This window comes from Dromiciops gliroides, chromosome 2, assembly GCF_019393635.1.
Source record: "Dromiciops gliroides isolate mDroGli1 chromosome 2, mDroGli1.pri, whole genome shotgun sequence".
In the NCBI taxonomy this organism is placed as follows: Eukaryota; Metazoa; Chordata; class Mammalia; order Microbiotheria; family Microbiotheriidae; genus Dromiciops; species Dromiciops gliroides.
The window spans coordinates 10,721,439-10,747,887 of NC_057862.1; the positions used below are offsets into that span (position 1 = coordinate 10,721,439).

General features: G+C 49.7%; 1 protein-coding gene across 6 annotated transcripts in view; it reads left to right on the forward strand.

Moving 5' to 3' along the window:
- CTBP2 (C-terminal binding protein 2) overlaps positions 1–26,449 on the forward strand; it is a 155,644-nt gene that overhangs the window by 107,311 nt on the left and 21,884 nt on the right. Inside the window, exon 1 of one of the 6 annotated variants that reach the window (XM_043987282.1) lies at positions 15,321–17,419. The exons of the other annotated variants lie outside the window; for them this stretch is intronic. Within the exon in view, the coding sequence (XP_043843217.1) occupies positions 15,664–17,419 (1,756 nt within the window). The 5' untranslated portion in view covers positions 15,321–15,663. Of the gene's footprint in view, positions 1–15,320; positions 17,420–26,449 lie in introns of those variants that run through there. 6 annotated transcript variants of the gene reach the window in all.

Below are 26,449 nucleotides of genomic sequence, written 5' to 3' on the forward strand. Positions count from 1 at the left end.
CACCAGCCCTGGAGTCAGGAGGACTCGAGTTTAAATCCAGCCTCAGTCACCCAACACTTACTAGCTGTGTGACCCTGGGCAAGTCACCCAACCCTTATTGTCCTGCCCCTTCCCCTCCCCCCCCCCCAAAGAAAAAGAAAGAAAGAAAGGTCAATGATTAACAAGTATGAAAAGTTAAGCTGAAGCAATATCGTGGTATACTTTAAGGCTATGAAGATTGTATTTTATCCTCTGAAATAAAGAACAGCTGGTGTTGGTGCTATTTTTTAAAGCAGAAGAATAACGATCTCCTTATCAATAAATATGGCAGTTGTTTGAGGCTGATTGACAGGAGTAGAGGGCAGATTGTGGGAGAGGGAGACTCATTAGGAAGATATCACAATAGTCCAGGCAAGGGGAGATCAGGCCCTGGACTAGAATGGTGGCAATTTGAGTGAAGTGAAGGGATAACCAAGCAAATATTTTAGAAGCAGAACTGACAGGCCTTGACAGCTGAGAGGAAACAGTGGGATAAGGTGGAGCTTGCTGGGGGGCGGGGGGGGGGGGGGGGGGGGGAAACGGGACAGGAAGTAATAGAATTCACTACCCTTTCTCACATAACTGTCCCTTTTTCTGGACCTATTTCTGTCTGGCACCACTTTGTTTTCCATCACTCAGGTTCTGAACCTCAGTGTCATCCTTGACTTTTCACTCACTCTAATTCACCCCCCACATAGCCAATCACTTGCCAGATATTGTCATTTTTAGGGGGCTAGCTTTTTAATAGCTGCTTATTGCTGAATTACATCCCTCCAGTCCTGTGTTTCTCCAGTTCTCTGCAAGCTCTTTGAAGACTAGAACATTTTCTGTTTCTCCTAGTAGAGTGTAAGCTCTTTGAGGACAGGCACAGCTTCATTTATGTCTTTGTAGCCTTATCACATAGTAGGTCTTTCACAAGTGTTTATTAATGGGCCACATTATTTAAATTCTTTGTTTCCCACAGCAGAGTGTAAGCTCTTTGAGAGCAGGGACGGCTTCGTTTGTGTCTTTGTAGCCTTAGCACATAGTAGGTCCTTCACAAATGTTTATTAGTGGGTCGTCTTATTTAACTTCTTTGTTTCCCACAGTGGCATGTAAACTCTTTGAGAGCCGGGATAGTTTGTATCCTCAGTGATCGGCACAGTCTCCCTCACCATTAGGTTCTTAATAAATGCTCCTTGAGTCTTTTAATTTGATTGTTTCCTCTTATAAACTCTTTGAGGGATAGCTGGTTTCTTAAAACATGTTTTGCTGATACTAGTGACTCTCTGCTCCCACTCCCCAGTAGAATCTTCCTTTGTAACAAGAAAGTAGAATCTGGCCAAAGAAGTCCGTGGCTGGGCCCACTGCCCATTTGCTGGTCTGGCTCTTCTGCAGTCATGACTGCTCAGCCCTGGGCTCAGAGTTCCCGAGCCTGTCAGCATTTTCTTTGGGGCTGTAATTGTGCTTATTATTGGTCCTCTAGGCTTTGGCGGGGGTATTTTTCCCCTCATTCTGTTCCCTTCTTCCCGTTTTTCTCAGAAAAATGTCACTTAATGCTTCGCGTGGTTCCATTTCTTTCATTCACCGGTCGGTTTAGCCATTCGCAGAGACTGGTTTTTGTAGGTCGCAGATTCAGAACTAGAATGTGATTTAGAGACCATGCAGTCCAACCCCCTCGCTTAATAGCGACTCATCTGTCCTCAGATGCCTGCACTTCACTCTCTGCCCTACTTCACAAATGCTTGTTGTGTTTGCTGGAAGCCAGCTCTCACTCCTCCGTGAGTGCAGGTGCCTGAGCCCCTTGCTGGTTCTCTTTGCAGAATGTGTTCCACACCTATTCTGTGCCTCCATGTTGTGATATTTTATCCCTCATGCGTTTGTGAGCCTTGGGGTGGGGGTGGGGGCAAGCCCAGCTTTTCCAGCTGCCCAGGTCGTGTCCCTTTTGCTTAACACAGGTTTGGAAAGACCCTTAGAGGCGGTCAGTGTCAGTGATGGGCTTGGACCCAGATCCAGCTGCCTGCCTCCCCGTGCCCTTCACTTCCACTAACACTGGCCCTGGTGGCCACCCTGTGCCGGTCCCAGAGATCAGTCACAGGCTTAAAGGCAGGGCCAAGGTTGCTGCTGACCCTTGGAATGCCACTGAAACTCAGAACTCGACAAGCATCAGGAAGGGGCTTTGAAGCTGACTTAAAAGGGCCCAGCCGTCTATCCGAGTCCTGATTTCCATTTGTGTGTTTACCATCTGATCCCTTTTTGCTGTTGTTTTTCGTGTTTCTAGCCCGAGGTGCACATGTAAGAACCTGGGCATCAAAGGCAGTGTAGACTCCCCAGCACAGACCCTCATTTCAATTTTCACATGCCACGTGCAGCTTTAAATGGTATGACTTCAGCCTCTGAGGAAAGATCCTCTTGTAAACTCTACAGAAGGGAAGAGAATTCTCTGTGGCCTTGAATCAGGACGTGTGAATTACCCAGGATGTTACTAATCGGTGCCGGTTAAGCATCCCGGTTATATCAACAGGGCCAAAAGGCCCCAGAATCTTCTGAGACTCCCCCCGGTCAGGTCTGCCGCTTTCTCTTTTGTCAAAAACCCCCTTCCTGACTGGAGTCAAATCATTCATTTGGCATCTTCTGGTCCTGAGGCTACCGAACATGGAATTCAAAAACCAAAAAAAAACCCATCAGCCAGTTTAGTTTACCTGGTTTTGTCCAAATGTCATGGAAGGCGTGGGACCCAAAGATGCTATCAGCTGGGCCAGGCTCAGCCCCTTTTCTGCCGTCGCTCAAAGGGCCCCTTTCATTGCTCCAGAAAATAGATGACAGCACCTCCTTTTAAATAAGGGACCCCATTAAATACGCCCTGGGCTGTTTCTCATTAGTGTTGCCTAGAGCAGACTCGGCGGATGGAGGACACCGGGGAGAAATTGGGGACCAAAAGTGGCAGACAGCTGTTTGTTTTGTTTCAGAATCACTGAGGGATGTTTGTATTTAAGATGGGTGGGAGTAAATTGATGCAGATTAGCTGACTGGACACCCTTTCCGGGGGGTTTACGTGCAAAGCTCTGCTTCCTGTCTTTGATCTGTGGATTGTTTCTAGAAAGCCGGTTTGCTTAGATTGGAGGAATGTAGGTAGGGACCAGCCATACACATGCTCAGCATTTTTTACATGATTTTTTACTTTTCATTAAGCAGGATGTATTTCCCATGTAGGTGCCTGAGAGCAGCACACCAGCTTAGTCATACGACATTGAAGGGCTCAAAATGGTCTTCCCCAGAACAGGCCCTCGGCACATCCAAGCCCAGGAGTTTCCCGTTTGCTCTCACCCCCTCCCATGTCCATCCTAGCCTCATCACCTCCCCACCGGCCAACCTGCGGCTCCCAACTCTCCTTACAACACAGGCCTCACGGCCCAGCCTCCAGAACCCTTCACAGCTTAGCCCTAACTTAGCCTTCGTCTACACTAGATTTCCCTTCATCCCTGTTCACAGACTGCTTAGGAGGACTGAAGAAATCACATTGCAGAGCCTAGCCCCCAAAAGGAAGGGGATTTGTTCAGTGATCTGTGTGTCACACCCTCCCAGTTCCTTGGAACCCCGTTCCCCCATCCCAGAGTGGGGAATCAGGACCACGAAGGACTTTTCCCCTTTCCATTGGTTGCCCAAAGGCCCCCCTGGTGTCCAAGGAAGGGATGTCTGAGCAGAGCATCCTTCCAGCCTAGTAAGTTCCTTTCCACTAGCCAGGGAGCAATAGACCATAACGGGTTGAAAATCCTCCTGTGAGGGGGCGGCTAGGTGGCACAGTGGATAAAGCACTGGCCCTGGATTCAGGAGGACCTGAGTTCAAATCCAGCCTCAGACACTTGACACTTAGTAGCCGAGTGACCCTGGGCAAGTCACTTAACCCCCATTGCCCCGCAAAAAATAAAAATAAAAAAATAAATCCTCCTGTGAGATTTCCAGTGTGGGTTGGGTTTTTTCCTATCTTAAATAAAATATGGTCCTACAATAAATATATACACGTTTGTGTGTATCTCTGTATACATAGGTATATATTCCTTTAGGGGTGAAAGAAGTTGAGATTGTACAAGCGTGAAAGAAACTTGAATATTCCCCCAAGCCAGATTGGGACCGGCAGCTTCAGTTACTAATTATGTCTGAGAAATATCTCCAGATACCCCCCAAAACTTGTGGGGTGTTTAAAAGTGGGATTTACAAGGTGGCTGGCTATACATCATAATGGCACGTTCCAATTAAGTAATTATGTAGGCTTCCACTAATTAGGCTATTAGCTGTAATTACATCAGTTCTGTAAATATACAATAGGCAACTAGACATGACATAAACCACATAGAGTGAGTCCAGTGAGACAATGTGATTGTTCTGAGGAAGGCAGGAGGCAACCTGGGAGCAGAGCGGGCCGGCTGGCGGGGACTCGGGGTCTAGTCTACCTCGATGCTTCTTCCCTTTCCCCACAATCGGGTTATTACTTGAGGTTGAATCAGAGCAGGTCCCTGTTCCTGGCGTGTGCTGTTTTTAGAAGTAGGGGCAGGCAGGAAGGATGACACAAATCCCCTAGGAGGGCATGGTTATAATCCTGGGGCCAGGGTAGGTGAGCTCTTGCTATTTGCTGATCGCAGCCCCTCTTGCTGCTGGGCACGTGGTCTTCAGCTCAAAAGTTCCTTACACATGTCCATGAGCGCCTCCCTCAAGGGAGGATGGGTGCTACTATGCAGACATCAAGCACCCCACCTGTTGTAGGTTCCTGGCAGGTCTCCACCTTCAGCGCGGACTTTAGGGCCCCCTGGTCCCTTCGCCCATGGCCCGGCCCAGCCTTGTGTCTGCAGATTGTCCTGGATGCATCAATATGAATTCCAGCGTCTTTTGAGGAGCTTCTGTGGAGTGTGGACTTGGAGAAGCTGGGCTCAAATTCCAGCCCCTGACTTCGCAGCCTCCGTTCTTTCCCTTGTCATGTGGCTGGGGTTGGATGGCATCATCTACCACCCTTTTCTAGCCCTTTGAGTTCTCCTTCACCCCAGTGATTAACCGGAAAGGGCTGGGCACTTGTGGCTCAGTTTGGTCGTGGGGTCCCAGATGCTGAGCATCTCCTAGATGTTGGATGAACGTTATGGGAAGAGGCAGCAAACTCCAGGAGAGACTCCCCTTCTGTCTCAAATGTTTGCAAAACTCTCTGACCTTCCCCGTCCTTGTCTTCTCGGGCTCTGATCTCCAGTTTTTACAAATGTGCTTTGGTCTTACAAGATCGACTTCCCGTTACTGGGAAGAAAGTTTACCTGCTTCTCTTTGGGGGAACCTCGGTGCTTTGTGGGCCCTTTTCCTGCCTTTCACCCAGAAGGCTTGGCTTCAGAATTTCAGCTGATGGGAGATTGCCACATGCTCAGGCACACCACCACCCTGCTGTGCTCCTGAGCTCCTCGGCCCCTTGTGCCGCGTCTGACCCGTTTCTGGTGGATCATCAGACCAGTTTATTATCCAGGCTGCAGCTTGAAGTGACATGGGTGCCCAGCAGCGTTCAGTCCTGGGGGGCTTGTTCCCAGTTTAGGGACGCAGGCCCCAACAGGACAGATGGGCTATCCTCATGTGCTTTTGTACAAGCCCACGTACGCTGTCTACACGCCTGCATCACCCTCGTCGTGGCCCTGGGGAGTCTGACAAGAACAAGTCATGGAGGTCAGTGGGGTTTACAAAGCACCACCAGCCACCTTTGGACTCTCAGGTGTCTGAGAGTCTAGCCTGGACAGGTGTTGGACATCATAGTCCCTTTGCTGCATATGAACATCTCCTTTTTGGGCTACGTTGCTGGCTTGCTCCGATTAAGCAGATGCTGCTTTTTTCTTCAGTGGGTAGGGGCTTGGAGTTTCCTCACTGTGTTATCTTGGGTGAGCTACCTTGGGAAATGTGTGGAACCTCAGAGGTAAAGACGTAGACACTGCTGTTTGGTTTTGGTTTTTTGTTTTTGTTTTTGGTGAGGCAATGGGGGTTAAGTGACTTGCCCAGGGTCACACAGCTAGTAAGTGTCAAGTGTCTGAGGCCGGATTTGAACTTGGGTCCTCTTGAATCCAGGGTCAGTGCTCTATCCACTGCGCCACCTAGCTGCCCCTTTTTGTTTTTGTTTTTGTTGCTGCTGTTTGATGGATGCCCGTGATCTTGGTCATTGACCCCGCAGGCAGAAATGTGACCTTCTGATTAGCAGCCCCCTCCCAAGGTTGTTGTGAGGAGCCTCGAGATATTTGTAAAGCACTTCTCTGACCTCAGTGCCCTAAAAGAAATGCTAGTTATTTACCATTTTGTCCCAATTTCCATTAGTCTCTGGCCAAGGTAGGTAGGCAGGCAGGGGTTGGCTATTCCTGGAGAGAAAAGAAGAGTAGCTAAGATGTACAATCCTTATGAAATAAATGATTGTCCATAAAGTAACCGGAACAGTAACAACAACAGTAACATTTATGGCTCTGTGGGGCGTGCCAACTGCTTTGCCGAATGGTCTCTAAAAGGGAAGACATCAGTATGGTAAAAGTGCCAGTCACCAGGAGAGGTCAGGGGCTGGAGGTCAGAAGAAGGGCCCTTGTTGCCAGTTAGGAGGTCATTGGTGTCTGTGGAGAGGTGTGACAGAAGTAAGGGAGCGGGTACATTTCTGCATCTTCCCCATGGCCTTCCATGTGTTTTGGACACATTAGGTGTCTATTGCATGCAGGTTCAGTGAATTATTCTTCTGTTTCCTCTTGTTTAATGTATGCACATATGGTCTCTTTTCTGTGTTACAAAATAACGTTGCTGTTTGCCTTGACAGTGTCTGAAATGGACTGTGCATCCGTCACGTAGGTAGCTCGTGTTCGGAAAAGAGACAAAGGGGGAGAGTCTGCTATTCCTGTGACCCAAGATTTTAGGGTCAGATGCAGTACGGGCCCCACCAGGCCTTCTGCCTTGGACTGGAAGCTCTCTGCCTTTCAGCTCCTCTCAGCCACCCGCTGGCCGCTACCTTCTAGGAGTTGGGGCCTGCAAAGTTGTGGCTGGCTGACCCCGGAGGGTTGGGTAATGCAGGTTAGACACAGAGTCGTGGAAGTGGTTGAGCAGAGCTCTTAGCCCAAAGGGAAACATTGATTTGAAAGTTCCTCCCATCGTCGGTCCCTCCCATGGTGCACTTGTGCGGTTGGGGTAGGTAGGAGGGTAGAGTGGGGGGTAGCAATGCACGCCGGTATTGGTAATTCCTTCTGAATGGGCTTTTGCTCATGGGCCCCCCAGAAATTGGGGGGTCCCCAAAATCCAGTCCTTTTTCTACATAGGATGATCTTTTTATGTTTTCCAGTTCAGGGAACAAAACAAGCTGGGGTGTCAGAGCAGTTCCCCCTATAACAATGCAGCCCAGCAGCCCTCATTGCCATCAAACTTGGCAAAGAATCCTCCTTAAAAAGTGAATTCCTAGGTGTTCCGCCGCGGTCAGGCGGGCGGCGCACATAGCATTAGCCCGGTGCCAGGCTGGACACGAGGGAGACAAAGGAACACAGCCCTCTGCCAAGGGCATCCAATACATTCCCCTAAGTCAGTACAGAGATAAGTTGTCGTGTCAGGCATAGTGATTGAGGAGGTGGGAGGTGACCCTTGAGCCGTGCTTTGGAGGGAGGCAGGGGTGAGGATGACGTGCCTTCTGTGCATCGGAGCAGTCTGTAAGGACACACAGTGGGACCGCAAGAGAGAGGTCTGCTTCTTGGAATCAGTGATGTGGGGAGGGCTGTTCCCACTCATTCCAAACTGTGTGAACTCCATGGAAAGGATTTGGGCCCGAGACGAGCAAATCTAAGGGAGCTTTGGGGCTTCCACCTTGCTTCTGTAGAGACAGAAGGAAAAGGGTGGTGAGTGCCTCTGCCCTGCTCTTGGCTTCCCTTGTGTTAAGGGTTAAAATTCTAGCTAGTCTGTCTAAAATATCTAATGAGTGGTCGCCAATAAATTATAAGCTTTAGCAAGAGTTAGACTTTTAAGCATTTATTAAGGAGAATAAGAATTTGGTAAAGAGAGAGAGAAAGGCCTAGATTCCTATCTATTAAAGGGAGAGCACATTTCTAGCTCCGCTCTCCGCCAGAGTCCAGCGGAAAGAGAGCGAGACTGAGCGCCAGTCTCTTCCTTCCTCCTCCCACTAGTCTGCGTCACTTCCTCCCCGCCAAAGAAAAGACTCCTGGTCTTGCCCTCAAAGACCTTCGCTTCATGGGCAGAACTCTTCTACAGTAAGTATCCAGCAGGTGGCGTTATTCCAATCGTTACAGTCCCCCCTGTTGTTCCTCAAGAAAATGTTTCCTTGACGGAACAGTAAAAACAATATGATAACTATTGCTAACTAATAATATGTGAACAACAATATAGAAAAGGAAGAGAGGAAAGTTTTGTCCAGAGGGGCGATTTTTTTTTTGTCCTCATGAACCGACGCTTTGACATTAGTCTTGCAAAGGGAGGGCCTCTGCAGAGAATACATGTTACAGATGGTGTATATTATAACAGAAAGAGAAAAAAACCAACAAAAAGAACAAATCAAAACTGTTCATTTAAAGTCTCTGAAAGTCTTTTCTCAGATGTCCTCTAGGTGTAGTCGTGGAATGGAAGTCTTTTCAGGGGTTGATGTGTGGATGCTGGTAATCAGCCAGGAAAATTTCCTACAAAATTGAGCTTAACACAACTTTAAAATAGCTTTGTCAATAATCAAATCAAACAATGAAAGTTCTCAAAAACATGTCTAAGGGAATTCAGAATCTTAGTTGTTACACATGAAACATATAATAAAACAAAAATTGAACCATTCTTTAAAGTTATAATATTACTATAGTCCCCCCCTTATGGAGGGTAATTGAGAAGACAATTGCTGCGATATTAATTATTAAAAATAATTTTTTATCTTTGTTTCATCACTTTTTGCATCATCTGCCTAATTATCCTCATGCCATTATGAGAAATTAAAAAATCTAATATAATTGGTAACAGGTGTCAAGGCCAAATTCAACACTGTATTTATCATGACACCTGAGATAATTATGGGGGTTACCATAAAAGAACAGAGAAATGATGGGATATGAGCATTCCCACACTTGAGCGATATGTACTGCCCATACAGTATGCCAGGCTTAAAATAGGTGGATGGAATATATGTCCATGCCACCAAACATATTGGAAGAAACTGAGTCAGACTTAATCAGATGCATGGGATTGAGATGTCCATGGCATCAGGCATATAGGAGGGAGCATAGAAGCCAGGTGTAGAAGTGAGATGGGTGGGATGAATACTTCCAGCCATCTGTACAATATTGTGGGGAAAAAGAGAATAAAATATTAAACCAAGAGAATCCAACCTCAACATTTGTCAAAAGCCGTTCCCTCGGCCATACCTTGACTTCATGCATGTCTCCCCTCATGTGACAGTTCAGTGTCTGCTCTTGCATGTATTCCTCTTGTGATTGGATGGCATCTTGGCCAACTGGCATCTGATAACTCAGAATAAAGGCAATTAATTGTCTTAAATGATAAGTTCCCATAATCCAAGTCTCATATGGATTTAAAATTGAGGATAATAAATGATTGCAAAAAATGTGAATACATCTTGACTCAAAATATAATATATAATTATGCAACAATTTCAAATAATACCCTTTTTTTTACTTAGTATACAATTACTTTTGTGAAAAATCAGAACATACTTAAATACAAGTTAAAGCACAACAGAATCTCAAAGAACTTTTTTTTTTTTGAAAAAAGAAAACTTTTACAAATGTTCCCCTCTTTTTTTTTTTTTTTTTTTTGGAATATGCTTATCAAAAATAATACTTCTAGAATCAATTTACACTTGCCATGGCAACCAATTTGCCAGGGAAATGCTTTAAAGAGTTTGATCAAATAATCAGTTGAGAAAAAATAACAAAAACAAACAACTCAGAATATGGGAGCACAATACTCCTAGAATTAACATTGTATTATGAAATCAAAACCATCTTGCCATGTTTCAAAATTAGATAGACAAATGAATAGAAGAAAATACAAATGGAACAATAAAAGACAGTGAAATTCAAACTAAGGAAATCTAAATGAATATGAACTTAATATCAATAAGAGTATTATAAAATATAAACTTGATCACATGACTATAAAAAGCTTTTACAAATATTCTCCTTGTTTTAAAAACTAAGTATAAGACACAATCTCAAAAGCATGAAAATCTCTATGAAAATAAACCCATACCATTAATTTCAAAATGTATATATAATAGCATAGAAATCCTATGTAACCTCTGAACTGACATTAATACTCTGAGTGAATTCAGAACACTTTTGATTCCGATATCTAAAATCCCCAACACTCGTATCAATACCTTGCTGCTTACTTCTACATTTCTCTAAAATATATACCCTTCCATGGCAAAAGAAGCAGAGTCTTGAACTATGTTGATGGTTGTCATTCTTATTCAGTTTAAGTTTTTCTTCTTTAACCCCTTTATATTGTCTGTCAGTCTTTTCACCATACAAATGCTTTATAAGATTACTAATTAAAGACAAAAGCAGGTTAGCAAAATTATGAACAAAACAAGCATATCTGGAATTTAAAGAGTTTTCTAAGATTGTCTCAAAAGCACAGCCAGGCCGGGGAAGGGCTGAGCCTGAAGCTGCAAATGCAGGTAGAAAAAGTTGAGCATGCGCATCAGATCTCTGGACTTCCCAGGCAGGGGAAGCAATGGGCTTGGCCATAGGAGGAGTAGAGGGTGGGGTCTGGAGAGGAGGGGAGGGACCAGAGCAATTTGAATCAGACTTGATTTTGAACTCAGGCCTGGATTCCTCTTCCCCCACTTTGCCTCCAGGTGCTAGGGGATTAAAAGCTTCTAGAGGGTGGGTCATTGCCTCCAGGCATGCAAAATTAGAGCAACAATTAGTGTTAGAACTGGGAAAAGCTGCGGGAATCTCTTCAGGTTTCTCTGAAAAAGCATGGTTGGGAGAGGGAGAGATATTTCCTTGTGTGAGTAAGTTGCTGGCTCTTTTAACAAAAATAAAAAGAAAAATAGAAAATCCACAAAAACAAAGCATTAACATGATCTTATCTCCCATTTGTCTGGTTAAACAGACCAAAATCAAAAATAGGATAATTAGGGAGTTTAAAAGGTCCATTCGAAAAAATTCAAAGGAAAAACACAGCCAGTACACCAGTACTTAGCAGTTAAAGGGAGAGGGAGGGGAAATTTCTTACCCAACCAGCAGATCAGAAGAAGACTGAGGGTTAGTTTTCCTCTTCGTGGTCAGCCATCTGTTAAGGGTTAAAATTCTAGCTAGTCTGTCTAAAATATCTAATGAGTGGTCGCCAATAAATTATAAGCTTTAGCAAGAGTTAGACTTTTAAGCATTTATTAAGGAGAATAAGAATTTGGTAAAGAGAGAGAGAAAGGCCTAGATTCCTATCTATTAAAGGGAGAGCACATTTCTAGCTCCGCTCTCCGCCAGAGTCCAGCGGAAAGAGAGCGAGACTGAGCGCCAGTCTCTTCCTTCCTCCTCCCACTAGTCTGCGTCACTTCCTCCCCGCCAAAGAAAAGACTCCTGGTCTTGCCCTCAAAGACCTTCGCTTCATGGGCAGAACTCTTCTACAGTAAGTATCCAGCAGGTGGCGTTATTCCAATCGTTACACTTGGATTCAAGGGCATCCACCATGGCCCCGAGTCTTGGGCTTTAAGCTTGTCCCACTTCTGACGTTCATACCCCGTTCATTTCACGGCATGTCCCAAAGGTTGGATTGACTTGGCCCAGCTTCAGGCTGGACTGAGCATGGCTGCGTGGTGAGCTCTCCTGGGCTAGGACTACTGCGTGTTCCTTGAGGCTTGAAAGACTGGGCTTTGGTCTGGAGGTTCAGTCGTGGTCTTGGAGTCCTCAAGCCTCTGAGCCTTGGGCCGGAAATCAGTAAAAGCCTGTGGCTCCAATCCAAGAGCTGAGTGCTTTCAGATGCTCTGCTGGGCCTTTGATTAGTGAAAATGATTCCTGTACAATTCAGCTAATTTTCCCTTTGTCCTCATCCAATTTAGAGGGAAAAGACGGCTTGAAAGCAGCCCATCCGTGCTCTGTGAGTCCCCCCCCACTTTTTAACCATTTCAAGATCCCCCTCCCCCTTTCCCTCTAGTTGGTGTAAGCGAAGACGTGATTTCTCCAGGGCATGTGAGAGTCAAGAAAACAAAAACAGGCTCGATCATGTACTTAGCAGACTCTTAGAACTGAACCTCCAAGGACAACAAAGGGCCGTTGGCACGGTTTGGACGGGGTCCGCCGAGGAAGTGTGGATGTGTCATGGCCACTCTGCTTTCCTGCCCTCCCTGCCAGAAGGGGGTCCCCTGAGGAGAGCCAGGCTACCGGGAGCCTCAGCCGGCCCAAAGAGCTGGCAGCCAGTCTCCCATCAGAGATGGGCTTCTGGGAGTGGCTGTGAGCTGGTGTGTTAAAAGTTAAATTCTCACGGGGTTCCCTTGGGAGATTCTGCCGGTAAAATAAATAGCATTTTGTTTCATGTATTAAGCGCCAACTGAGTACAAGGTATGGTGCTTAAGTATGGGGGAAGCCAAATCTCCTGTCCCTGAGGGATACTGTGTGTGTAATCAGCCCACCAACAAGCATTAATTAAGGGCCAGCTGTGTACCAAATGCCAGGTGTTGCTAGATATTGGAGACACAAAGACAAAAGTACAACTTGCCACAAGAACTTTCTGTTCTATTGGAAATTAGGTTTTTGGTCAGTCAAGCAACAAACCTTGATTATTAGTTGGGTGCCGTGCATGATGGTCAGGGTTCGATGCAAACCATCACAAATGTTCTCCCTTCCTGGCATGGGAAGGCAGGGCCCAGCATGGTGATAATCGAGAGTGGGTCAGGAATACAGTGGGCCTAAATAATGATAATAATAATGAACAGGAATATAACAGTGTTGTGATCGCTTACTAACAATGTCTGTACAGCACTTACTGTGTGCTGAACATTTCTCATAATTTTCTCATTTGATCCTCATCACTACTTTGGAGATAGGGGCGATTATTGCCCCCATTTTACAGATAAAGACACTGAGGCCCAGAGGGGAAAGGTTACTTGTCCCATGACAGGCAGCCAGTACAGTGTCAGACCTAGGACATGAGTGTTTGGTAAGCACCCACTGTGTGTCTGACTATGCGCTTGTTGTCTAGCACATAGTAGGTAGGTACTCTTGCTCTTGTTAGGAGAGTTAATACAAAAACTTTAGCATCTCAAGGTTTTCAGAGTGCTTTGACTCATGGCATCCTCACAACTCTGTGAGGGAGGTCATTCAGTCATTAGACATTTAACACCTACTATGTGTTAGAAACTGCTATACTTAGAGACGATATTGCTGTCTGAGACCCACTGAGATCAAGTGACCTGCCTGGGGTCACTCAGCTAGTAACCAGCCATGGAGGGATTTGAACCCAAGTTGTCCTAGGGCCTTTGGGGCTCCACTGTCTGGTCAGTGCAGATACATGCTCCCCCCTCCTCTCCATGGGATCCTGCCCCACCCTCCTCCCAGCCCCAGCATCCTTCTCTGTTAGTCGCTGGTCAGATGATGGATCATGACATTCTCATGGGACATGAACATGGGGTTTGGGTTGGATTTAAGACCCATCTCTTCAGTAGTTACTGAATGCCGGGCACGGTGTAAAATGCCATGCATTTTAAGCCCTTCCCACCTGATATTCTCTGAGGATGTGAGATAGGGTCTGCAGTGGAGCCTGGGCTCCCTCCTCCCCTTCCCCTTGTATTCTCTGACTGGAGGCTCCCCCTTCTCAGGAAGAGTTTTCCCCAATCCTAACAGTGGGCGGGACTAGGTGACTTAAGGTAGCTTCTCTCTCCAAATCCTCTGCTTCTGCTTTGGATGGGTCCCAGGAAGGGCTGATCTGCATTTTTTAAATGTCAAATCCAAAGGGATTTTTGACTTTGGGGCATCAACCAATGAGAGGCCCTTTGTGGCTGACCATGTGACTCGGTGAGCATTTGGGTCAGAGATAGCAGCCAAGGCACGGGGCCATGGGCAGGTGTCGGTGTTAATGAGCTTTAACAGATTTGTGGGTCCAGTGCACGGCCTGCTCTTGGCCATTGCAAGAAGCCGAGTGATGCTCTCTGTTCTGGATTGTTTTAAAGTAGAAAATTCTTGCCCGTTTGGCGGTGGTGCAAATTGGCCCAAGCCAGGTACTATGGTGCACGCAGGTGGTCTGTTGTCTCTCCTCTTCGTGGCTTCCAAACACAGACACAGACCCCATTGGCCTCAGAAAAACTGTGAGGCTTAAATAAGAGCTAACAGTTACTTTGTGACGATGACGAGTGTGTCAGAGACACCCAGGGCATTTGCCGTAAAGGGGTCAGATGAGGATGTTGGGGGAGCCTCCTGCCTGCCACTGCAGGTGGAAAGCCATTGTCTTGCAACAAAACAAAGCAGCAGCAGCAGCGCATTACCTTGACAGAATGTCTGTTCCTTATCAACATCATGAGTTAGAATCTTGAGGCAGAGGAAAAACAAGTCACTGGCGTCAGCCTTGGTGGAATTCCGTGTGCTCCGTATCTATCCAGAGCAGGATTCCTTTATCAGGAGAAGCCAGGCACCCCCTCCGTTCTCGTGCTCACCCTGGGCAGAAACCGCGAATGCTGGAGAAGTTTGGAGGCGTTCTGTCTATGCCTAAAAAGCGGACAAGGCGGCAGGATGCAGACAAGGGAACTGTCCTTCCCTCTCTCCTGCCCCCTCTCCTTGAGTCTGAAAATTCCCAATCCAGATGACACCCCCTCTCCCCCCGCCCCAATTTTTCTCCCTAGAAGCTTATTTCTCAGGACAAGGAAGAGAAATTTGGGTTGGTTTTTGTTTTGTGATGTGGGGGGACTTTTCCAGAATAAATGAGCCCATTCAAAATGGGTCATCTCCCCCCCCCCCCCCCCTCAGCCCAGCTCATTTCCATTCTCCTTTGGGTTGTGGGGTGCCTTGTGTCCACTGGGCTTCCCGTCCAGTCCTGTCCCCCGTTCACATTTCATTAGCGTTTGTTGTGTCCAATGGATTAACATATCAGGGAGGATTAGGATGGAACTGACTTAGAAGCCAGCCTTTTTATTTCCCCTCTCCTTGAAAATGGGACAGACCGTCCAGAAAGAGCAGGGGTGGGGGGCAGCGGGGGGTGGGGGAGGCGCGCCTGCGTTCCCCGTGAAAGCGATTGGCAGCAGAATTCCAAGGGCTGCCTGGGTGGGAGCCTGCCTTCCTCATCGGCCTAATTCTGCACCATGTCACATGGAACAAAGCTTTGTGGGCTCGCTTTAGCCCTTAATCCCCAGTCGGTTCTGCCGCAAGCCCTGTGAGCCAGCGCTGTCCGGGGCTGGAGGAAGGGATAACCAGGCCGGATTAAGTGGGCCCACCCCTTCTGTGACTGAATGAGACAGAAAAGACCTTTCAGCGCCGCTGACAGGGACAGAGGCAGAGTTACCCGGAGCTCTCTGTTTTGTCGACTAAAGTTTCAGGGAATTAATAATTCAGTAAATACTTGGAAACGCAAAACCTCCGGTGGGTTGCTGCGGCCATCTGCGTGGGGCTCGCGGGCAGCCCGTTCTTCCTGAGACGGATGTAATTGAAGCGCTGTGCCCGCCCTCTCCTTGGGCATTGTCTCTCCTTCATGCCGGTCCCCAACAGGCCCGGCAGTATCGGCCGTTCTCAGAGCTGGGATGCTGCTGGCTGGTATGACAGCAACTGGGGAAATGATGGCGCCCTGGACTACCCACGACTGCCAGCCAGCAGAAGGAGCTCCCTGACTCCCAGCAGCGAGCATGCCTGGTATGAGCAGCCCAGCCCCCAGGGCCCTGAGCTCATGCTGCATGGAGGGCCAGAGCTGAGGCAGGAGCCACACCTGTACCAGGACGCAGCATTCGGGGCCGCTCCCCCGAGGAAGAGCTCTGCTCCCGAGTTTGTCTATTACGACAGCAGACAGGTAGCAATGTCGGGGCGGAGCTCACTGCCCTCCCATGACTTCTATGGTGACCCCTCCCTAGCCGCCAGGAGATCCCCGAAAGAGCCTCCCTACTTTAGGGACCAAATGGTTAACAGGCCAGGGCTGAATTATGGGATAGCCGGAAGCCGATTGGTGTGGGATCAGATACAAGGTCGGTCACCTGCCGCTCACGAAGCCAGTCGCCTCTACCGAGATCCTGTGGGTAAAATGATCCCCGAGGGCCCGAGAATCCGCAGCCATGATCCTTCTCTCTCCAGGTATGGGGCTGAGCCGCCACCTCTTCTGAGGTATGGGATGGAGGCCCCAGTTTATTCTGGTCGGCACCTCCTGAACGATGTGGGTGCCAGGCCTCTCGAGCCCCCTCCCGGTGCCAGGCAGACAGCGCCAACATGCTTAGTGGTTGACCCCGGCATGTCCGCCGGGGCCGAGGGGAGCGCGGAGCCCTCGGCAGGCCCCCTGAGCCAGACCTATGGCCCAGGCCAGGAAGCACTGAATGCCAAGATGGCCTATGGGGTGCCTCCGCCGGCCCCTGCGTCGGCAGCTTTCTCTGGGCAGGACAGCAAGAGGACTGTGGAACCCGAGTTCCTGGCCCTCCTGAGGACAGAAGGCGTGTCCGAGAGCACCGTCCGTGCCTTGCTTCAGCAGGGGTTTGATTGCCCCAGTGTGCTGGCTGTGATGGAGGAAAATGATATCAGATCCGTGGCCCCCAACCTGGGTCAGGCTCGTGTGCTTTCCCGGCTGGCCGGTCAATGCCGGGCAGAGCTGCAGCTGCAGCGGCAGGACCGCAAGGGCCCCTCCTCACGTCCCAGGACCCGTTCCAACAGCTTCAGTCATCGTAACGATCTGTCCTACGACTGCTTGGGCCAGCCCGGCCCGGGCGTCCTTGTGGCTGCGGATGCCGGGCAGCCTCAGTCCACTTTCCCGATGCAGACAGCCCCGCCCCGAGCAGAAGCGACTCGTAGACCCTCCAGTGCACCATCTCAGCACCTTCTAGAGACTGCCACCTACTCTGCAGCCGGCATGACCCATCCAAACCCCCATTTCCCGCCCAACCCTGGATACAATTCTCCTGTGCCATGCACCGTGAATGCCCGCTTGGGGCCATCTTACTCTCCCCAGGCTGGCATAGCCATGACTACCACGGTACAAAACAGCCACCTCCACCCCAGTCCCAAGACCGCCTATTCTACCGCTTACACAGTGCCCATGGAACTAATGAAACGGGAGCGGGCCACTGCCACGTCTCCCCTGCACAGCCCCCATGGCAGCCCCCAGCTCCTGCGGAAGCCAGCCGCTCAGATGGATGCCACGTTGCCACCGCAGGCGAGCCAGAGCCTCCACACTCCTCACTCACCGTACCAGAAGGTGGTCAGGCGCACGGGAGCCCCCATCATTGTGTCCACCATGATCTCACCCGAACAAAGTAATTGCCTGCGTTTCTTAGCTTAGTGGGGTCTGTAGATCAGGGCCCGTGGCTGCCTTTTATTCGACCTCATGTTGTTGTTAAATAAGCTGTGTCCCCATCTGCACTCGGTAGGTACCAAGCCCTGACTGCTGCTTAGACTTGGGCACTTTCTGCCTCCTTAGCTAAAGGGGATCTTTTTAAGAGGAGGGTGTGGGAGGCCGTCGTTCTGATCCCTTCATTCTATAGATGAGGAGGGGACAGGCCTAGGGAGATTATGGCATCCCCAGGGGTACCCAGAGGAAAGTGACGAGGAAGACTCGGCCTCTCAAGGCTAATTTGGGGGTTTGTGCATGGGCTCCTCAGAGGGTAAGTCCAGCCTCGCTCTGGTCTGACCCGAGTCATGTCCTTCACTTTGACTCTCCGAGGGTCCTTTAAGCTTGGGGTAAAAGAAATGTGCTTTTTTCTGCAGCCTCCGCACAGAATTGTCAGGCCCGTGGAGGGAATGCTCATTCCCTGGCACAGGGTGGGAGGACGTGAGCCATTAGCCAGGTGGGTTTGTACTTCAGTCTGTGATCATCCCCTTTGAATGCCATGGGCTGAATTAAGAAAACTCTGGGCATCAGTTTTGGGTATAGCTTAAATTTTCTAAAGGATCTGCTCCAGCAGGAGCAGTGACCAGCAGGGTTTGGTTAAGAACCTGTTCCCACGGGGACCTTGACCACAGTTCTTTGCGGTCTAATAGGACAGCTTGTCCTTGACGCAGACCCCCGTGACTCCCATTGGGCTCAGTCCCATGATGGTTTTCTGCCTCCTCGCTCTGTGAGCCAACGTTGGCCCAACAGAAGTTACAACAGGAAGCCCAAAACAGAGGCCTTTCTTTCCAGCCATGCCCTCTCTAAATGGCACCATCTTTTCATCCCTCCCCTTCTCCAGAAAGCAACAACAGCTTACAGTTGTTGGGAAATTCCTAAGACAGACAAGCCTGCCGCCACATTCAGGAATAACCGTTCTGTCTCCCCCAGCCTGGAGGGAAATTGAGGGTTGGTTCTCTGTGTGCTCTGAAGGTGAATCTGTTCATTGTGTCCGCACTCATCAGGAGCACTTGAATCTCCAGTGGGAAGAGAGAATCATGGGCAACGCCAGGTTACCTTCACAATCACTTGTTATCATACTTTTTGTTTGTTTGTTTAAGTCTGTTGGTTTTTGATTTGGGCAGGGGGATCGCCTTTTGTCCTATACATGACATTTGGGCTCTTTGCCCTCCTGGGGGGGTTGCTTCTGGTTTGCTCTTTTTATCTGCCTGGTTCCACCAGTTATGTTTTGATCCATGTGTGACCAGAATCTCCTGTGATTTCTCGGGGGTCCTTCATGAGCCAAACGTGCTTGCTTTCCAGTCAGCTCATTTGCATGAGGACCACATTTGTTGCTGTAGCGATCTCATCTGATAATGGCCAGCTTGCAAAGCGGATCTGAAAACATATTCCTTAATTATGTGTTGCTAGGCGACGGAAAGGTTTGGTCGTAATCACAGAAAGATTATCTCCTCATTGAAGTCATTGAAAGGTTTAGCTAAAGTAGGACCTGCAAAATTGCCTGATTTTTTTTTTTTTTAATTTGATGCTACCTTCTCACCAACATGAGCCGGCCCCTATCTCTTTTCCCCCATTGAATTTGAAGGGTGCTGGTCAGTCAAGGTACTTTAGAAGAAACCGAGGGATGTGGGTTTTCAGCTTTGTTCCCTGGTTCTGTCTCAATTTCAAGGAATTTCATATAATTAGAATAGGAAGCTCGTCAGGGAATAAATCAATTTCTTTGTCAAACCGTTGGGTGGCAGTTTTCAACCAAATGCCCGTTTGCTAATGTGGACAGAGGCCGACACCGCCATCACCCCCTAAGAAAGCCTCTGGCTTCCTTAGTGGTTACCCCCAACCCCACCAGGGTCCCCTCATCCTCAGCCTTGTTTTGTTCTGTTGGGGCCAACAGTTTGGAAAAGGCATCATCTTCCCTCCATCCTGAACCTTTTAAGAAGGAGCTCTGTGCCCCTGGGTAGCTATGGGGAGGGGGGATTGAGGTGCCCTGAGATCCCAGCCAGATAGGGGAACACCTTGACCTCCAGCCTGGGCTTAATGCTGGCTAGCTTGCATCCAACAAGAATGAATCAGCTCCTGTTTGACTCCCAAATGACTCTATTTCTGCTTGATTTGGGGGTGGGTATGAATTGGACAGATATTGTGCCTTGTGGTCAATCCGGAGCTGGAGAGACCTTAACAATCTTTGAATCTTAAGCCAGAAAACCAACAATACCAGGCCTCAGCTCTTTTTTTCAAGGAATTTTATTTTGCGTTTTTAAAAACATTTCTGTTCTTCTTGGACTTTGAGCCCTTCTCTTGATTTTTCCCTCCTTAAATGAAAACCTGGACATCAGTGTTTTACCTGTACAGGGACCGGGAAGTTGGGGGGGGGGCGGCAGTGCCCCAGGCACACAGTCTGCAGAGAGGTCCGCATCTCATTGCAGCTGGCGTGGGCAGGAGACCAGAAAGATCATTGCTTGGTGGACCTGGGCTACTTCTCTGTGATCCTCAGATGGCCCAGACTGATCCTAGGGCATTGTGGGGAAGGGTCTGTGTGGCCACAGTCCTGCAGAAGGCTTCTGTGTAGGAGCCCAGAGCCCATCTCCTGTCCCGAGCTAGGCAGATGGAGGGGTGTTCTTTACCTATTTAAAACTGAGTGATCCCCACTGTAGCTCAGGAAGCGCTGAGGGAGACACCCATCCTAGCTTTCTTGCCCTAGCTCAGAGGGCACTGAAGGAGACACCACACCTTCTTGCTTGGGCCTTTGCATTTTTTATTTTATTTTTTCATTTCTCTTTCTTTTTTCTTTCTTTCTTCCTTTTTTTTTTTTTTTTTTTGTTTTGCAGGGCAATGAGGGTTAAGTGACTTGCCCAGGGTCACACAGCTAGTAAGTGTAAGTATCTGAGGCCAGATTTGAACTCAGGTCCTCCTGAATCCAGAGCCAGTGCTTTTTCCCACTGTTTGTTTTCATTGCCGGGTAGTTGGTTTTCATCTGCAGCACTGTTGAAGCGGCTGGAGAGATGGGCTGCATTCGTGTAGACAGGCTGCCGTCAGGCGAGGCTGGCGACTTGGCCATTCCTCTGAATCTGCAGGTGGACAAGAATCCTTCCCTGAGGATGGGAGGGAGGCCGTTGAGTTTAAAATGATTTCCAAGGCTCCTGTCTTCGTGGAATGAGTTACCTTGGTAACATTCTCTGCTGCATTAGGCTCAATACTGCACCAGTTTGAAAACCCCAGGGTCCCCTGGCAGTTCTCTCCCCCTCCGCTGTCTCCTCAGAATTGCCTTTCACTCTTGATGGTCTAATCATCCAGCAGCACCTAGTACAAGTCTGGCTGCTAAGGGGGTGCTTGTAAATCATCCTCATTGGGAGGAGCAGTGATTGACAGCAGCAGATGACAGAGACCTCTCCAGAGAGTGTTGGAGGGAAGAGGACGTTGGCCCAGGTGGGATCCTAGGCTCTGGTACCATGTCTGGTGTTGGTGGTTCCTTCTCCACTTGGGAAGAGAAGTGCCTTTGGAACACATGCAGTCCATGGCTGGCTGCACCAAGCCACCGGTGTCTCAGAACCCCAGAGACATCTAGGTGTCCCGCCCTCCACCCTTGGACTTCAGTTAACTCTGTGACGATCCTTATAAGTGGCCATTGGGCTCCCCAAAGTCCGGCCTCTTGGGCCCGGAGGGGAGCCCAGAGCTTAGCCCATATATAGACCAGGAGCCGCAGGGGAGCAGGGCCTGACTGATTTTCACCTTTGGGTCCCCAGTACCAAGTGCTATGCCTTAACACCGATTGATGGGTGTTTGGAGGTAGGTGGCCTCTGGCCCTGAGATTTCGTCCCTGTGAGGATGAAACTTCCCCATAAAGATTGCGGCTCCCCAGCTTACATTGTCCGCCCATAGGTGTTCCAAGGCGTCCCAATAGCTGAGCCATTAAAAATAATGAGCCGGGGCAGCAGAAATCCTGCCCTTTCCTCATCTGGAAAGGAATGTACGGGCCACTTGTTGAACAAATCTTCCTGAGTAACCTCAAGGTGGTCCTCAGTTTCCCCTTCTGAAAAGGAAGGGGATCAGACTCGATATGGATCTGAGGGCCCGCCTGGTTCTAAATCTGTGCTCCTGCCTCCCAGGGCCAGACCTGGAGCCATCCCAGCCCCTTAGACTATGCTGGATTTTGTCCTCTCCCGGCTCAGCCTCTGGGCACCAGGGGTCAGATCCCACAGTCGAGTTTGAGAGGACTGCCGTGGATGGTGGGGTCCGGAGCCACCGGCCTTCTCATCAAATGTTTCTGGGTGGTTCTCGTGATGATGTCTCCTTGGGTCATTTCCAGGAGCTGATTCCCTTGAAAGATAAAGATGCCTGGGGAGTGTGTGTGGGGGGGTGTCCCCAAAGAGCTGTGTTCCCTACCCAGGGTGTGGCCAGCCACATCAGAGAGTGGGCCTGTGCTCGTCTTGTTGGGGCTGCCCCCAAGCCGGCCCCTCGTCTGCTCCTCGTCTGCCCCTCGTCTGCCTGCTCTCTAAGAGGCTTCTCCACCATCTCCCGGACGGTGTCTCTCACTCGCTCACATTTCTCCCCTCCCTTCTCCAGCACGTCACCTACATGCCCGGCCGTCCTCATCACCAAACCACAGGTCCGCATCCTCTTAGGGACCCACATGGTCTTGGTTGTCACTCTTTCCGGGGCGTCTGGGTGATCTGGGAAGTGCCGCCCTCCAGTCTCGACCTGTGGCTGTGGAAGGCACCGCGTGCCCCCTGCTCTCTCCATGATAACGTGAGGAAAGCATCCAGTTTGGGGCCAGCAGGTGGATTTCCAGCGAGTTCATGGGTAGAATAGGACTTTGCAGATTTTTCTCCCAAAAGGCCTATTCCGCATGCATTTTAGACACAGGTCGTTTTGTGAAGTGCAGAGGATGCTGTTTTCAGAGTTAGAAAGGCCTGGGTTCAAATCCTGCCCCACATGCTGCGGCCCCAAGCCTCAGTATCTTCATCTGTCCAATTGGAGGCGGGGGGGGGGGTACAGGCACAGAGTGTTAGAGCTGGGAGGGACCGTGGCTGTTCTCTGTCCCTTCCTTCCCATTTTCCAGACGAGTTCATCTAAGCAAAGAGCATTATGAGCCTGCAAAGTGTTTCATCCATGTCGGCAGCTCCTGCTCTTTCCCAAGGCCTCATGGGTACTGTCAGGATTCGAGCCTGGGGCGTTCGACTCTTACATCCAGGGCTGTCCCACCGGAGCCCTCCTGCCTCACAGGGAAGGGGGGCTCCAGTCTGCAGACTCCCAGACCCTGGTGAATTCTGGCTGCTCTTCCCGGGCTGACGTAGCCATTTCCTACCCAAGGGCTGGAATCTGCCCCTTTGTACTGGGTGCCCGGTTAGAGTCCACAGCCTAGGACAGATTTATGACGTGGGTGAGGAGCGGTGATTTTTCATTTTGCAAAATTTATTATGTAAACAACATCCCCCTTCCTTGTTTGTCAGCATGGATCTTGTAACCAGCTGTTCCAGAGGTGATTGCCAAACTGCTCAGTTTAGTTATGTTTGGTTCAATATTTACAACACTCCACTTGTCCCTTTTCTGTACGTTTGGAAATTGGCAAATGCATAATGGGCTTCTCGGCGCAGATGACTGTCCCGCTTGGGGTCTCTGCCGCCTTGCTCCTCGGGGTTGGAAACAGTCTTCCATCACCACCACCACCACCCCCTCCCCAGGGAGTTCCTAAGCTCTCCTGGCTCTCTCCCAGGTGCTGAAGGATTCTCGGTATGTGTACGAGGGGAAGGTTACAAACAGAACTTCTCCCCCTTTTCTTTCTTCTGGATTCTGCCCAGCCAAATCCTGGGCCGCTGTTCTTGACTGTGGCACATCTCTGAAGCGAGTCAGTAATCCAGCTCCTTCTTTACAGCTCGAGAAGGCGTGCCCCCAACCCAGCTTTCTCTTCTTTTTTCCTTCTTGTATCTAAACGGGACTTTGCTTATTTATTGGGGGTCACAGGACCCCAGAAGGCCTCCCACACATCGTGCATGGAGCTGAGCCCAAAGCTATGGGGACTCTAGCTTCAGGCCAGATTGGACTTGTGGCCCTCATAGGAAGAGAATCCTTTAAAAAGGAAAAGAAAAATACCGTCCCCATCTTGTCCCTTGCTCTCACAATCGGAAGGTGAGGTGTGGGAACACCACGCCAGAAAATCAGTGGGGATCTTTGCAGAGTGTCCCTGAATTGATCTTGTCAACAGAATCAGGTGGGTGAGGAAAGCTTTCTGAATGTTTCCCAGGCTCTTGGCTGAAATTTAGAAATTTGTCTTTGGAAAGAGGCAGCAGCTTCGTAAACTACCAGGCTGGTATGTACAAAATACGCGGGGAGGGGAGTGGATTTTAAAACAAGTAGCCAAAGCCCGGGATCCCCCCCCCTTTCCCTTCAGAGTTCAGCGTCGTTCTGAGGCCGCTCAGTTCCAGAATGATCCGTCCATCCATTTCCGAGGAGGCCATGCACCAACATGAGCCGTGTATCCCGGTTCAGCTGAGCATAATGGGCGGATCCCATTCCTTTTGCCAAGTTCCAGAAGGGCGTAAAATCAGCCTGTAAACACCCATTCCCGCTGAGGGTAGGCCGGCCTCGGGGACCCATTCACATGTGCACGGTTGAAAGTTTTCTCCTGGAAAGGTCTCGCAAATAGAAGTGGAGCAGTGTGTTACATAAACAGCAGGCAGACACACGAGCTGGTGGATCCAGTTTCTGGGAGTTTGTGCTGGACAAGGAGGGAGGGCTCTGAGGCTCCGCTCTCTCTTGGTCGTGAGTGGGAAATTCTAAACCACCGTTGACTTGCAGGATTCAGAAATGGGGACAATTGATCCGGGTCCTCTGGATGGTTCTGGGGAGAGTCCTTGTCATTGGCGTCTGGAGGATTTAGAGACCCTGAGGCAGGGGGAAAGAAAATTGGGTCAGATCAGGGGCCGGCATCTTTGGGAGAAGGAAGACAGGCAGTCAGCCCCCCAAAGCTTGTGTGTCTGCCATAGCAGATGGTCAGAGAAGAGTCTTCTTGGGCTGGAAGGAACCGGAAAGAACATTAGGTCCAAAATAAAAGGAAGGTCCAGAGAGAGCCCATTGCCCGTGGTCTTGGTTGGATTCAAACTTGAATCCTTAGGAGGCAAATCCAGGGCTTCTTCCTCAGCCTGCTGTGGGAACAGGGAGGACCATTGTGAGCCAGGGACCCACCTCAGCGAATGAGCTCTGGCTCGGGCCGAAAAGAGAGGCCTGGGCTGAGGATTCAACCAGTCTTCAGGACCTGGGCATGAGTGTGTCACCAGGTCTTGGCTTCTGCTTCTCTAAAGCGGGTGTGATCTTCAGGTCACCAGATGCTGTCCTTACACTGTCCCCCACAGAGCAGGTGGTGCATCCCCACTGAGCCTCCAGCATCATCATGGAGCACAGAGACGTCCACCTAGACGTGTGTGAGTTGTGTCCTTGTCGATCCAACACCAGTGGGCCCCGCGTGCACACACCCACAGGGGGCCCTCCCAGCCAGCATTACCACCCCGCCCCCCACCCCCGCCTCTGCTGGCCTCTCACTCCTCAGCCTGAGGGTTTCTGTATTCTCCATCTGATTTTATTATGTGAAGAAATAATAACAAGAGCCTCCCCCCGAAAGAGGGTTTGGGGCCTGGATGGATTTAAAAGTCATCAGACTCTGGGAGGAAGTGATGGTGGAGCAGCTGCCCCTGGCAGCCCCATCAGGCATCCTCGGGCAGCCAGCTGGGCCCCAGCAGACCGCCCAGCCAGTGGCCAGGGGCTTTTTGGGAATCACTTAACCCTTGAGGTTTTATGACCGCATTAAATGCTGATCAGCCTGAGCAAGTCTTCTCCCATCTCTTGATGATAATTGGTGTTTGCTTTGGGGCGGGGAGAGGTGCACTGGGTGTCTTCCCTGTTTGGGGCATTTCCTTTTTCTTGGGGCTTTTTTAAGAGTGATAGACCAGGGTCATTGGGTGACCTCAGTGCTACTTTCCAACAGTGGGTGCTGGGGTCCGCTGTTTGACATCGGAAACCTTTATGGGAAACTCTGGCTTTATTCGGGGTGGGGACCTGCATTTGGGGAGACTTTAAATAACCCTTGGACCCGCCCGGAGTCGCCTGCGCTTCTGTTACCGTCCAGGGCTCTCGCTGACTCTAGGGGTGCACGATTAAGACATGATGCCGCCCCTCCTGAGTGCCCTTGTTACGCGGAGCCTTTTCCGGGAAAGGCTTGGGGCCAAAGCTTAGGGCTGAAATCCACGGGTGTGCTGAGTGGGATTATCCTGCATTGATTTAGGAGTTGGGAGGAGATGGAGATGATCTCGTTTAAGCCCCACATTTTTTAGATGAGAGGTTTTGGCACACGGGGCCCCAAGCTCCCTTGGGTCGGGGGTCTTCCCAGGATATGGTGTGTGCTTCCTTGGTGCTCTCTGCTGGCTGTGGGATGGCCAGAAGGGTGGAAGGGGCTTTGTCTTGATTGTCCTCACGTTCCTGAGAACGTTTGGCTGCCAAGGGCATCCTCAAAGCTGGGTCAGCGAGCCGCCCCCAGTGGGTTGACAGGACTCTTTTTTTTTTTTTTTTTTTTTTTTAGTGCGGCAGTTGGGGTTAAGTGACTTGCCCAGGGTTACACAGCTAGTAAGTGTTAAGTGTCTGAGGCCGGATTTGAACTCAGGTCCTCCTGACTCCAGGGCTGCTGCTCTATCCACTGCGCTATCTAGCTACCCCTAAAAGTTTTGGTTTGTTTTGGTTTGGTTTTTTGTTTTGTGGGGCAATTAGGGTTAAGTGACTTGCCCAGGGTCACACAGCTAGTGTCAAGTATCTGAGGCTAGATTTGAACTCAGGTCCTCCTGAATCCAAGGCCAGTGCTTTATCCACTGCACCACCTAGCTGCCCCTGACAGGACTTAGTCTTAACGTGCCTTCTGCCTCTCTGCTTCTCCTGGGGAAACACAGTTACCTTAGGACCCTTCCCAAGGGCCCGG